General features: G+C 39.3%; 1 protein-coding gene across 5 annotated transcripts in view; it reads left to right on the forward strand.

Moving 5' to 3' along the window:
- The window catches only part of LOC120304222 (neurotrimin), a 610,216-nt gene extending 599,625 nt beyond the window's left edge, over positions 1–10,591 (forward strand). For 3 of the 5 annotated variants that reach the window (XM_039334537.1, XM_039334539.1, XM_039334541.1), the window contains one exon: positions 7,846–10,591. In XM_039334537.1, the coding sequence (XP_039190471.1) occupies positions 7,846–7,946 (101 nt within the window). In that variant the 3' untranslated portion in view covers positions 7,947–10,591. The remainder of the gene's footprint in view (positions 1–7,845) is intronic. The other 2 variants (XM_039334538.1, XM_039334540.1) reach the window with 1 other exon arrangement.
- Positions 10,592–11,771: the final 1,180 nt, after the last annotated feature.

Genomic DNA, 11,771 nt, shown 5'->3' on the forward strand with positions numbered 1-11,771 from the left:
GGTTTATATTACCCTATCTACAAATCTACACTAGAAACAAGATACATACACGTGGTCATTCAGCAAACTCCAATGTACAGCAGTTACAGCAGGAAACGGACTAGAGAGAAAGACTCCAGCAAGGCCTTCCCTTTTATACTCAAGCTCTTAAAGGGATACAGACCCCTGCTGAGTCATTCCTAACACTGCATCATTCATCTCACATTGTACAAGCTGGTTAGCTTCTAAATCATTACCTTGATCCTACAACTGGTTTCAGCGCAAAGTCCTCTCGGTTGATTTTCAACAGAAGCGATGGAAAAAAAATATGTGCAAGACTAAGAGACATTTTACATATTTTTAAGTTAATCCATGAGACTTGATGGAGGACAGCTGAGATAACTGTTGTTAATGGAAGCTACCGGTAAGAGGGCCAGGTTTTTACATCTGTTAACTCAAATTTTCTCACAGAGCTAAACTTTGTACTTCTTTGCCTTGCAAATTTCAACCCTCTCATTCTCCCCCATGTTTATTCCTGGCAGGAAATACTTATTTAACTGACAGTGTGGATGAAACCCAATATATAAAATGTTTTTTTTTCTTTTTTGTCACCTCCAGCGATTGGGTGTGAAACATGGAAATATCTTAAGTGTAATGCAGTAGATATCAGCAATCTTTTTTTTTCCAGAGTTAATGGTGCATGCCAAGTACCCATGGAAACTTGATAGTAATATGGCAAAGCTGTCTTTTTAGGAAAATGTTCCATTGTCATTCTCATCCAAATAATTTCTTTTTAAAAATGCTTCTCTGGAACAAATACTGTAAATAGCATTTTAAGACAAGTTAGTTGCAGGCTGCTGTAAGGTGTTTTGGAATTCTGTTCATATTATTTCAAGATTTAATCTAGAAGATAACCCCAAGAAGCAAAGCCCAAACCAAAAGCAAAAACTACAGCAATGAGGCAGTTATCTGAATACGAACCAAACCCAGAAACTATGTTGACTTGTGCAAGACACAATGCATTCTACAAGAAATCCTATAAGAAATAATTGGTGTCTTCCTCTTAATGCAAATCTGGCCTGTGACTTCCAGTTGTACAACAGTCACTTAATTTACTTAACGGTTGCAAAACCTAGTTGGGGTTTCATGACAGTATCAGATCCAGAGTCTCATCTGCCTGGGACCTTCCTTGCCGAATAAGGTCTTCTTATCTCCTGCTTTTTTAGATTCCCGTGTTTCACAGCCTCCCTTTGAGGTTCCACCCATTCTGGTTGAAACAGAGCTTTTCCTATTCCATTTGGAGAACTTTAGATTTCCAACCCTGAATCATTTAAATGAAAGTGTTGCCATTCAAGACAACACCAACACCAACAACAACAGTTTGCCTGATTGCTGTCTCACAATACTCATCAAATCACCTTATTAGCAAACATAGAATTGCACCAAGCTCTTAACATCTCAAAGGGATAATTAGGCTAAGGATAATGTAATCATCAGTGCCAAAGCCCATCCGTGACAAGGATTAAGTAGCGTTATTTGGGAGGCTTTTCTGATAGATCTGCATTCCTATATACAATTTCTCTTGTTGGTTCAGCTTTATGCAGGCATATTTGTTTTAGATTATTCTAATTTGGATTCCTTCTCCCAGAAGTTGGTGAAAAGAAGCCCTAGAATGACTTGCGGTGGCTTAGTAGTTAAGACACTGGGCTTGTCAGCTGGAAAGCGGACAGCCCAGGTTTGAGATCTGAGCACTGCAAGATGGGGTGAGCTCCTGTTCTCGTCCCAGCTCCCGCTAACCTAGCAGTTTCAAAGCATGCAAATGTGAGTAGATAAATAGATACCACTTCGGTAGAAAGGTAACAGTGCTCCGTGTTGTCATCCTGGCCACCTGACCACAAAAATATATTCGGACAGTGCTGACTCAATGGCCTTGAAGTGGAGATGAGCATCTGGCCTTTCAAATCTGCAACTGACTAGCAAAGTAAAATCCGCAGGATCTCTCTCTCTCTCTCTCTCTCTCTCTCCCTCTCTCTCTCTCTCTCTCCCTCTCTCTCTCTCTCTCTCTCTCTCTCTCTCTCTTTCATTCAGCAAAAGTTTCAAAATAAGCATGTCTCAGAGAAGGTCAGAAGTCAGAAAGAGCTTTCCTTTAGCCTTCTTGATAACTTGTTCTTTAATTTTGTCGAAGAGACAACATCAGTAGAGACACGCTGGAAAGGTTAGTGGCAACCTCATGCAACTTTCCCAAGTCCTGGCCTTGAATCCCCTATGTTCAGTGGTGGGATTCAAATAGGGGAACAACCGGTTCTCTGTGTGGAGGCCACTTCTGGAAGTCCATTCCATGGGCAACAAAAAAAATTAGCTACTGATTCTGCCGAAGTGGTGCGAACCGTCCGAATCCCACCACTGGCTACGTTGCTGTTCCTCCTGCATTTTCCTTCCGTTTAGCTGTAATGTTGGGGGGGGGGTCCCATAATTGGTAATCAAGCCATGAGCCCTCTTCAGTTTTCTTGCTGAATCAACTGCTTAATTGCTAAAAGAGTCAGTCCCCTGTCCTGCTTTTGAAGCATCAGCTGTGGTTAGCAAATGGCCTTTGTAGCCAGCCTTCTGCACAACACAAATACTATGGCTAATTCTCATTTCTTTCAGCCTAACATGCAGGTACTCCTCGGCTTACAACCATTCGCTTAGCGATCATTTTAAAGATACAAAAGCACGATAAAAAAGTGGTTTATATTTAACTCCTCTTATTCACGAAGGTTGCAGTATCCCAGGATCATGTGATCACCATTTGTGGTCTTCCCCACTGACTTCCAACAATATCAGTGGGGGAAGTTGGATCCGCTTAATGACACAATTCACTTAATAACTATAGTGATCCACCCCCATGGCCAAAAAACATCATAAAATCAAACATGATTCATTTAACAACCCACCTTGATAGGCCATGGAAACTTTGGTCCCAATTATTATCATAGGTTGAGGAGTACCTGCATTGTAGAGGACTTTACACAACTGTTGTTTCAGTTTGCTGTGGGCCCTTTTCACTCATGCTTTGCACTTCTTCCAAACCTCCTTTATCTTTGTCTATTAATGATGTGTTACATAAGGAAAAGCAGAAAACTTTTCTGATCTATGATTATTTCAAACGTGAAGTCTGGTGTTCAGTCTCCAGCAGCTACAACATCAAATCATCTTATTGGTTTGCTTTCTGAATGCGTGAAGGTCTTGGCCTTTGCAACATTGCACGTAGGACTATTCCGGCAATTTACATCATCTCCTGTTGTGCTATCCATTAGAATTGCTTTGAATAATTGGAAGAGCAGAGATAAATGCAGAACTCTTCACTCAGAAAGCTTGAATGTGCAAACGTAGAATGGGGGAATAGCAATCTTGGCAATAGCAATTGAGTAGAAGATTTTGGAACAGGAGTTCATTTAAAATGACCACGAATCAGGAGAGTACCCTGGTTGCCCCCCCCCCAGGGCAATGGCAAGTTTAGGTTTCATCCACTAGAGTAGGATTTTAAAATCATAGTAATGCCACTTAAGCCCATGTTAATTAGTTCCAGCCTCCAATATAAGTTCCAGTTCTGAGCGCTGCACCTTAAAGTGTAACATGTTCAAAGCATGTAACACATTTAAAGATCATCAAGACATTTCATTACCCATACTAGGTAACACCATCAGTCTAGCACTGATGATGTTGCCTAGTTTGGGTAATGAAATGTCTGCAAGAAAACAACCAAGCTCAGAGAACACCAAGGATCCCACAGTCCTCCTTCTCCCACACCCTTCTAGCACTGATGATGTTACCTAGTTTGAGTAATGAAACGTCTGCAAGAACCAAGCTCAGAGAGCACCACGGACCCCTCAGAAAGGGAGATTCTGACAGAAAGATCAAAGATAGTAGGCTTCTCTTCATTGCAAGTGTCCAGTAGAGACTAGATAGCCATCTGTCAGGGATTCTTACATTTGGATTCAAGTGTGGAGCAGAAAACTCTTAACAGCAGAACGGTCATCCTGTTATTCTTATTTGACCAGGTGAACAACATCAAACCAATGATAGGTTTCTAAGTTCAGGTAAAGTCTCACTGAATGAGTGCTGCTGAGTTTCATTCTCAAAGAATGGAGGCCCATTCTTTTGCCTTTGTATGAAACTTGCTGCCATATGTCTAGTTTAATGAGAGAAGGACGAGGGGTGACGTCATAGCACTGTTCCAATATCTCAGGGGTTGCCACAAAGAAGAGGGAGTCAAGCTATTCTCCAAAGCACCAGAAGGTAGGACAAGAAGCAATGGATTGAAACTAAACCAAAGAGAGAAACAACTTAGAACTAAGGAGAAATTTCTTTACAGTGAGAACAATTAATCAGTGGAACAACCTGCCTCCAGAAGTTGTGAATGCTCCCACACAGGAAGTTTTTAAGAAGAGATTGGACAACCTTTTGTCTGAAATGGTATAGGGTTTCCTGCCTGAGCAAGAGGTTGGACTAGAAGACCTCAAAGATCCCTTCCAACTCTATTGTTGCTATTGTTATTATATTTGTCCTCCCACGAAACATTTGGCTTCAACTTTTCTCAGTCCACATTTAATAGAGTCTGTTTTACAGAGTTGCACATGTGTTCCACTTCAAAAGCGAAGCTCATCTTCCTAGCTTGGTCCATCCTGCACAATTTAGAGATAGGAAGAAGTGAATGCTCACGTCTCTTTGAAAAATAAACAATTCAAATTAACTACATGCTCTTAATCAGAGAAGGAACTAAAGTAGAAATGTGGAAGATAAATTCCATTTTTTTTTCACCACCTCAATAAGCTGGACTATTTATTTTGGAACTCATTCTGACAATTTTTTGTGTACTGTTCATGGTGTTTGGATGTGCTTACACATCCACAATTATGTGGGCTGTTAAAAGATCCTTTAATAGGCCGTTCATTATGGGATAATCTTTTTTAAAGTATTTTTCCAAAGAAATCAAATTCAAAGCAAAAGAAGATTTTATTTTACATCTTCCAACAATCCAGTTTAGCCTGGGCTACCTAAGCCAACTCTGGATTTTCTCTATGAGTTTTGGAAGCCTCTGAGGAAAAGGAATGTTACCATGTGGCACAGCCACCAGTAACAGTCCTAAGCCTGGCATCTTGGTGGACGTCTGAGCAGGGATTTCCAGGACAGGCCTTTTCACCTCATTTGTTTGTTTGTACTCCCATTCTCTAGGTCAGTGGTTCTCAGCCTGTGGGTCGGGACCCCATTTGGGGTCGAAAGACCATTTCACAGGGGTCGCCAAACAACACAGTCTGCCATTTTTTCCCCTTTTCCTTAGCTGTGCTACTCCCTTTTATTCTAATGGCTTTTGAAAGCCAATAGAATAGACTCTCTTGAATAGAGTCTAATTCTGTTGGCTTTCAAAAGCCAATAGGAATTGTCCAGGCTGTGTCTGCCCTGCTGAGCCCGCCAAAAGTCCCATTCTGCAAATGGTGCTGCACCAGTTGAGTAGTCCTCAACTTACGACCGGTTGAGTAGTCCTCGACTTACAACCGGTTGGGGGTCGCAGCATTAAAAAGGTTGAGAACCACTGCTCTAGGCAGATAATCAAGGCATAATAGAGTTTCTCCTCTGGGATAACTGTAGGGCTTCATTATTGCCCACTTAATGAGCACAAAGGAATTAATATTGGATGGGTGTCATCACAAAGGGCCAGAAAAGGTTGCTTAGATATCTTTGTTCTCTCTGCAATTTTGGAACTAGTTCCTTATTGTCTTCCTCACAATGCTTTTTGCAACATTTCAAAGGATTCGGCTTAACTATCAAGATAGTTCCGAGCTTTCAGCATTGCTGTTGAACAGAATAATCTCTGTTAAATCAGTCGATGTTATCAGTTTTGTGTGTATGTTTGTGTATGTGTGTGTGTAAACAGATTGGATGTGTAAGTTAGAAAGTGGGATTTGTTTGTGTCTAGGAAAAAAATAAGTTACAAGGAGAATCTGATAGTTGAAATTTGTCATTTATTCTTCTAAAGTTTAAGCCCAACTACATTTCCTTATTACAAAAGTTCATGAATTCATTGGCAACTCCAGAAAAAAAGTCATTTTTCCCTGCTTTGGTGTCCTGCATTGTATGGACTTATTATATGGACTTATGTTGGCTTCCAAAGTTGCATGGTGTCCACTCTGAGAAACAGGTGTTACATTGGATAAACTTATGCAAGTTGGGGACTATGGGTATTAGTAAACCCATTCACACATTTTTAGCCCAGTCTTATTGTGGCAACCATTATATCCAGCATCTCAATATTCTAATTCTAAGCTTGATAGGTGGACCATCATGGAGAAAATCTGTGTGGGCACTAGGAGTTGAAAATGACTTGATGGCACATAATCAATCCATCCATCAATCAATCAATCAGTCAAAATTCTAAATGTGCCTTCTGGCAAGCATTGTTTAGAAATTCTGAGCACATTAGCTTGATCAGGCGACATTCTTCTTGTGTCCAGAAGTTCTAACCAAGAGCTGCTTCCAAATATAGTTCTCCAGTGAATATGTCCTTTTTTTAGCTCTGCTATTATCTCTTCCACTCAGAAAGAAAAGTATAAAACCAATTTGACATCTAAAAGCTCCTTCCTCATAGTGGCATGTGAGGGAATATGGAAACAATGCATTTTCTAAAAGAATTCATTCCAAACGAGAACATTAGCTAATTTCTTTTAATTTTGTCTCTGCATCTTTGTTTCATTTTTTTTTTTTTTACTATTCCTAAAATCCATCTGACTGGGATGGAGGCAACAGCAAAGAGCTCCAGTATCTATTCTTGGCCTGCTAGAAGAACACTTGAAGTTCACTGGCATTTTATTTTATTATCATTTCTATTTTATTTTATTGTTTCACTTTTTTTTGACTAGGTTTATATGGTGACTCATCTCATATGCATATGACTCTGGGTGCTGTGTTGGCTCCCCTGGCGTTCTTTTTATCTTTATACTTATTTTGGAATGGATGAATGGATAGACCGTTGCTTTCTCTAGTTAAATGGTGCTTATGCTTAAATGAATTACATACCAACCCCCCCCCCCCACACACAAACAAAAAAAACATCTAATTAGGCCACAAATTAAGAGTCTACAAAGACTTTGCTGCACAATTTTGGATACTGTTAAAATGTACCAACTTTTGTTGAAGGGCATAAAAAGATGGTGAGGTTTCTGTGGGCACAGCATGAATTAGTATTAAATTAAGAGACATATCCTTTACTTGTTTACAAATATATATCAAATGTCTATAGCAGAGGTCCTCAATCTTTTGGGCATCAGGGACTGGTTCCGTGGAGAGAGGTTTTTCCATGGAATGGAGGGTGTGTGGTTTTGTGTGCTGCCTCCATCTCGCACATGGGGCGTTGCTTGTTTGTGTGGACTGGTTGCAGGCATGCCATGGCCCAGTACTGGTCCACAGACTGGGGGTTGGGGACCCCTGGTCTATAGGATCCAATATGGGCAAGGTTCTTTCCTCATGAAAAATCACCCCTTAACATCTGATACCACCTTTCAACACAGATATTTAAAGATTAAGGCATTCAGATTGATCTTAAAAACAACTGTTTGATAGGCTATGTACTTCTTAATTGCATTACATTATGTATACAATGGAAATTTAAATACAGGAGATATGAAACTAGCAAGCCAACTTTAGTTTTACATTAGGCCAGGAGATCTATTTGGCCATTTGCTGGACAACAGGGATTAAAGACTCAATTCAGTCATGGTAGCAATTGATTTTTTCTGCTGTTGTTAACTTGGTAACTATATACTGTATGTCCTATTATCTCCACATCTTGCCTGCTTATGAACTGACACTTTTCAATCTGTCTTCCTTCAGGCCCTGGAGCAGTGCATGATGGGAACAGTGGTGGCTCAAGAAGAGCTGGCTGTGTTTGGCTGCTTCCGTTGCTTCTTTTACACCTCCTGCTCAAGTTTTGACCTTTTCGACAATGGTGATTCTAAGAGGAAGGGAAGGGGAAAGAAAAGGAAGAATACTTTTACAAAGTCAGAAAATAATCATAATAGTCAAGAATATATTATCACAAAATCTCGGCGAGAAAGAAAACAAGTCTGAAAAAAAAAAATCAAGAAGAATCCCCAATGATCTACTGAAGTTCCAACACAATGGAGCATTCTGTTTTCTTTCTATTTTTATTCCTTTTTTTTTCTGTCATGGACAAGTCTGCAGCTGTTGGTGACCAATCAGTGCATTTGGCTAAGGAGTGATCATTTTGCCCCTTTGGACTCAGTTGTTTCGTTGTTCTTCTTTAGAGATCCCAGTTTTCTGATCTGGAGGATTCCCAGATCCCCTGTTTGCCACCTCATATCTCATGGCTTTCTTCCACCCATTCTCACCACTTCACGGACTCTGCTCTCCTCCATATAATTGCCAATCCTAACCGAGAAACAATCCATCACAACCACCTTTTCAAAAGGATCATGCACAGCTGCAAGAAAACAACCACCGTCACACAACGATTAAGACATTAATTCATTGTACTACGTGGATGTACTACATGGATATTACGGGATTCCGATTCATTATTAATTTTATTAATTATATTTTCTGATATGAGCCTAGAACTGTTAGTTCATTTAAAAAAAAAGTACAAAAAAAATCAACAAAAAAAGAAGAAGAAACGAATGAATGAAATAAATTGAATACTGGGCTTCTAAACTAGATTTCCAGGCTGTGGAGCATCAGTGTCAATGGTGGTTTGTGTGATCAATTGGGATGAGAATGGACAGTTTTGTAGGTGAAATTGTGAGATGGAAACAATGGGCTCCACCAGCAGAACTGAGTAACTCATTCCTTATTCTGGTGTTCAAATGAAGAAGGTTTTCCACTGTTTTCATAAAGTTTGGAAGTTCAAAGGTTGATGCTCACCGTACCTTGAGTTTGATTGATATGCTTATTCTTTTTACGCTGTGTGTGTATGTATGTATGTGCGTGTGTGTAGTGTATACACACACACACACATGCACACATTCACTGTCTATACAGCATATATATATATATATATATATATATATATATATATATATATATATATATATATATATATATATCAAACATTCTAGCACATTATTTCTCAGCTGGGTCCTTACACACATTACTGCATGCTGTAAATGGAGTTAACTGTGTATTAGACTGGAGGATAAAGTTTTATTGGTAACTGTGTATTTAACTCCTCCCTCTTTTTTTTCTTTTTCCTGTTTTCTTTTTTTCTCTTTCCTTCTCTCCCTCTCCCCTTCCCTCCCTCTTTCTTATTTTCCTTTGAATTATTTGCATTATGAAGACATTTATAAAGAAAAAAGAAAAAGAAAAAAAATCTGCAGCATTTTGTTTCCACATCCAAAATTATTTAAAGGGGTGAAATAATGATGGTTAAAAGCTAACACACTTCCTTTCCCCCATCCTTTCTCACCCTGCACAACTCTTTACAGCTCCAGATTAAAAAAAAAACATGGCAAGGACTGCAAAAAAAGAAAAGAAAAATGAAAAGAAAGAAAGAAAGAAAGAAAGAAAGAAAGAAAGAAAGAAAGAAAGAAAAAAGTTTCAAATAATGCTATGTCTTTTAAGAAGAAAGGGGAAAAAAGAAACTCTTCTCAAATTGCATTTGTTTGGTCTCTCGTTTTTTTTTGTTTGTTTGTTTGTTTTGTTTTGTTTTGTTTTCCTTTTCAATGGACCTGGAGAAGCGCACTTTGATGTTGGAAGTTGGGAATAACCTAAAAAAAGAGGCCTTTTTTTGCCCTTGGTTTGTTTGGAGGTTAAAGCGGGAGGTTGTCTCTGACTTTACATTAAAAAGAAAAAGAATATGTATCCCTTTGTCTATTCATCTGGTTGTGCCTTCTCATTCCTAAGTTGATGGGGAGGAGGATTTGTGTATCTTGAGCTCAGTAAAACAAAACATTGAACCGGGATACAAGAGAAAGGTGAGTGAGGAGGCTACAGTGAGAAGCCAGCACTGGGAAAGGTAAGTAGTAACTAAACCATCCAGTTGCCTTCAATCCAATCCAGTGACTCCTATCTGGGTGTCTTCTCTAAGTTCATTTAGTGATAGAACATCTCATCAGCAAATTCAGAGATCCTCACTCTTATGAAGGAGGAGATGAGAACTAATCCAGGACTCATTACATTTCACTCTTGTAAATATTAGAACATAGAGTCATGGGGTTGGAAGAGTCCATGGAGGTCTTCTGATCCAACTCTTCACTCAAGCAGGAGCTGCTATATCATTCTGGACAAATGGCTGCCCAGTCTCTTCTTGAAAACCTCCAGTGATGGAGCACCCACAACTTCTGGAGATAAGCCATTGCACTGATTGTTGAAACAAACAAAAAAGAGCACACTGGAAGGCTATGACGGAATCAGACAAAATCCTTGCCTGCTATAAATTCTCCATTCTGCAGCTCTGTCAGTCTTGACGTTCACCATCCAATGTCTTAACCTGAGCTTGGAAAGAGACTTCCTCTCACTCAATAGAACTTCATCCATTTGCCTACAATTAACAATCACATGTCAGTTGATCAGCTGGGAATATTCACAATAAATATTTTCCTTGTTTTGTTTTGTTTTTAAATGTCTAGGTTCTGATTGAAGAAGTAACTAAAGGATTTGTATGTTATTAGAATAGGCACTTCATACCCATCTAAGATAGGCAGCTTTGGTTTACACATGTTGATGGTCATATGCTTGCATGTCCAGGTCAAAGACTGTGATCCTATAGAAGTATATATGTGTGCATTAATCAGAACTGATCAAATGCAAATATCTCTGCCCACAACAGCTTGGTCAACACAACATTTAATATAGCTGTCTGCTCTATATAACTTTAGACCATTATTAGAAGAGAGCAAAGGAAAAAAGAACAGCTTTTTGCTCATCTTGCATTTCATCAGATTTTTTCCAATCCAAGTAGAGATTTTTACCCTACAGTCAACAATAAGTCAATCCAATATGTAGGTTTGAACAACATGTTAATCAACAAAACACCCAACAGAACTAAATACTCAATAAGCTTAGCATGTTATGGAAATGTGTGTTTAGTCTTTACCTGACACCACTGAGGTTGGGGAGCAGAGATTAGGGTTTAGAATATTGTGTAATATTGCTCAGTAGATCTTGTTTAAGCAAACTATGGCTTCACACATATGAATCAAGTCAGAAGACAGCAATCTTGCTGCAGGGATGTCACAACTCAAATGGAGTGTGAAGATTAATTTGGATTTCAGCTATCACCTTAGCAGATTTTAATTCCTTAGCATTTCTCCACCATTTTCTTGAACTCAAAGGCTGGCCTTTCCATGGGATCCATGGGATTAGTATCAGTCAGAATGTAGTATTGAGGGCTAATTCTGCCCGCAGCCAAGAGCTTGACCCTGACTAGCTCATGGTTGACTCAGCCGTCCATCCTTCTGAGCTCAATAAAATAGGACCCAGATAATTGTTGTAAACCATCCAGAGAGTGCTGTAAAGCACCGTGGGGTGGTATATAAGTCTAAGTATTATTGTTATTGTTAAGCGGATATTCTGTAAACACAGCTTATACTCACAACACCCAGTACTTGGGAGAAAAAAAAATCTTTGTCTTTTTTTTTGGGGGGGGGGAGACATTCAGCTTGTTGAATGGATGGGTGCAATATCTGAAACATTTTCCACTCTCCCAAATGTTCAAAAATTGGGTTCACAAGCATCTAAAGAATAATCATAAAGCATGTCACTCCGTATATCTCTGTACACAGTAGCAGAGCTATGTAAAA

The sequence above is a fragment of the Crotalus tigris genome, unplaced genomic scaffold (assembly GCF_016545835.1).
Source record: "Crotalus tigris isolate CLP2741 ecotype Arizona unplaced genomic scaffold, ASM1654583v1 scf7180000017631.5181431, whole genome shotgun sequence".
Lineage (NCBI taxonomy): Eukaryota > Metazoa > Chordata > Lepidosauria > Squamata > Viperidae > Crotalus > Crotalus tigris.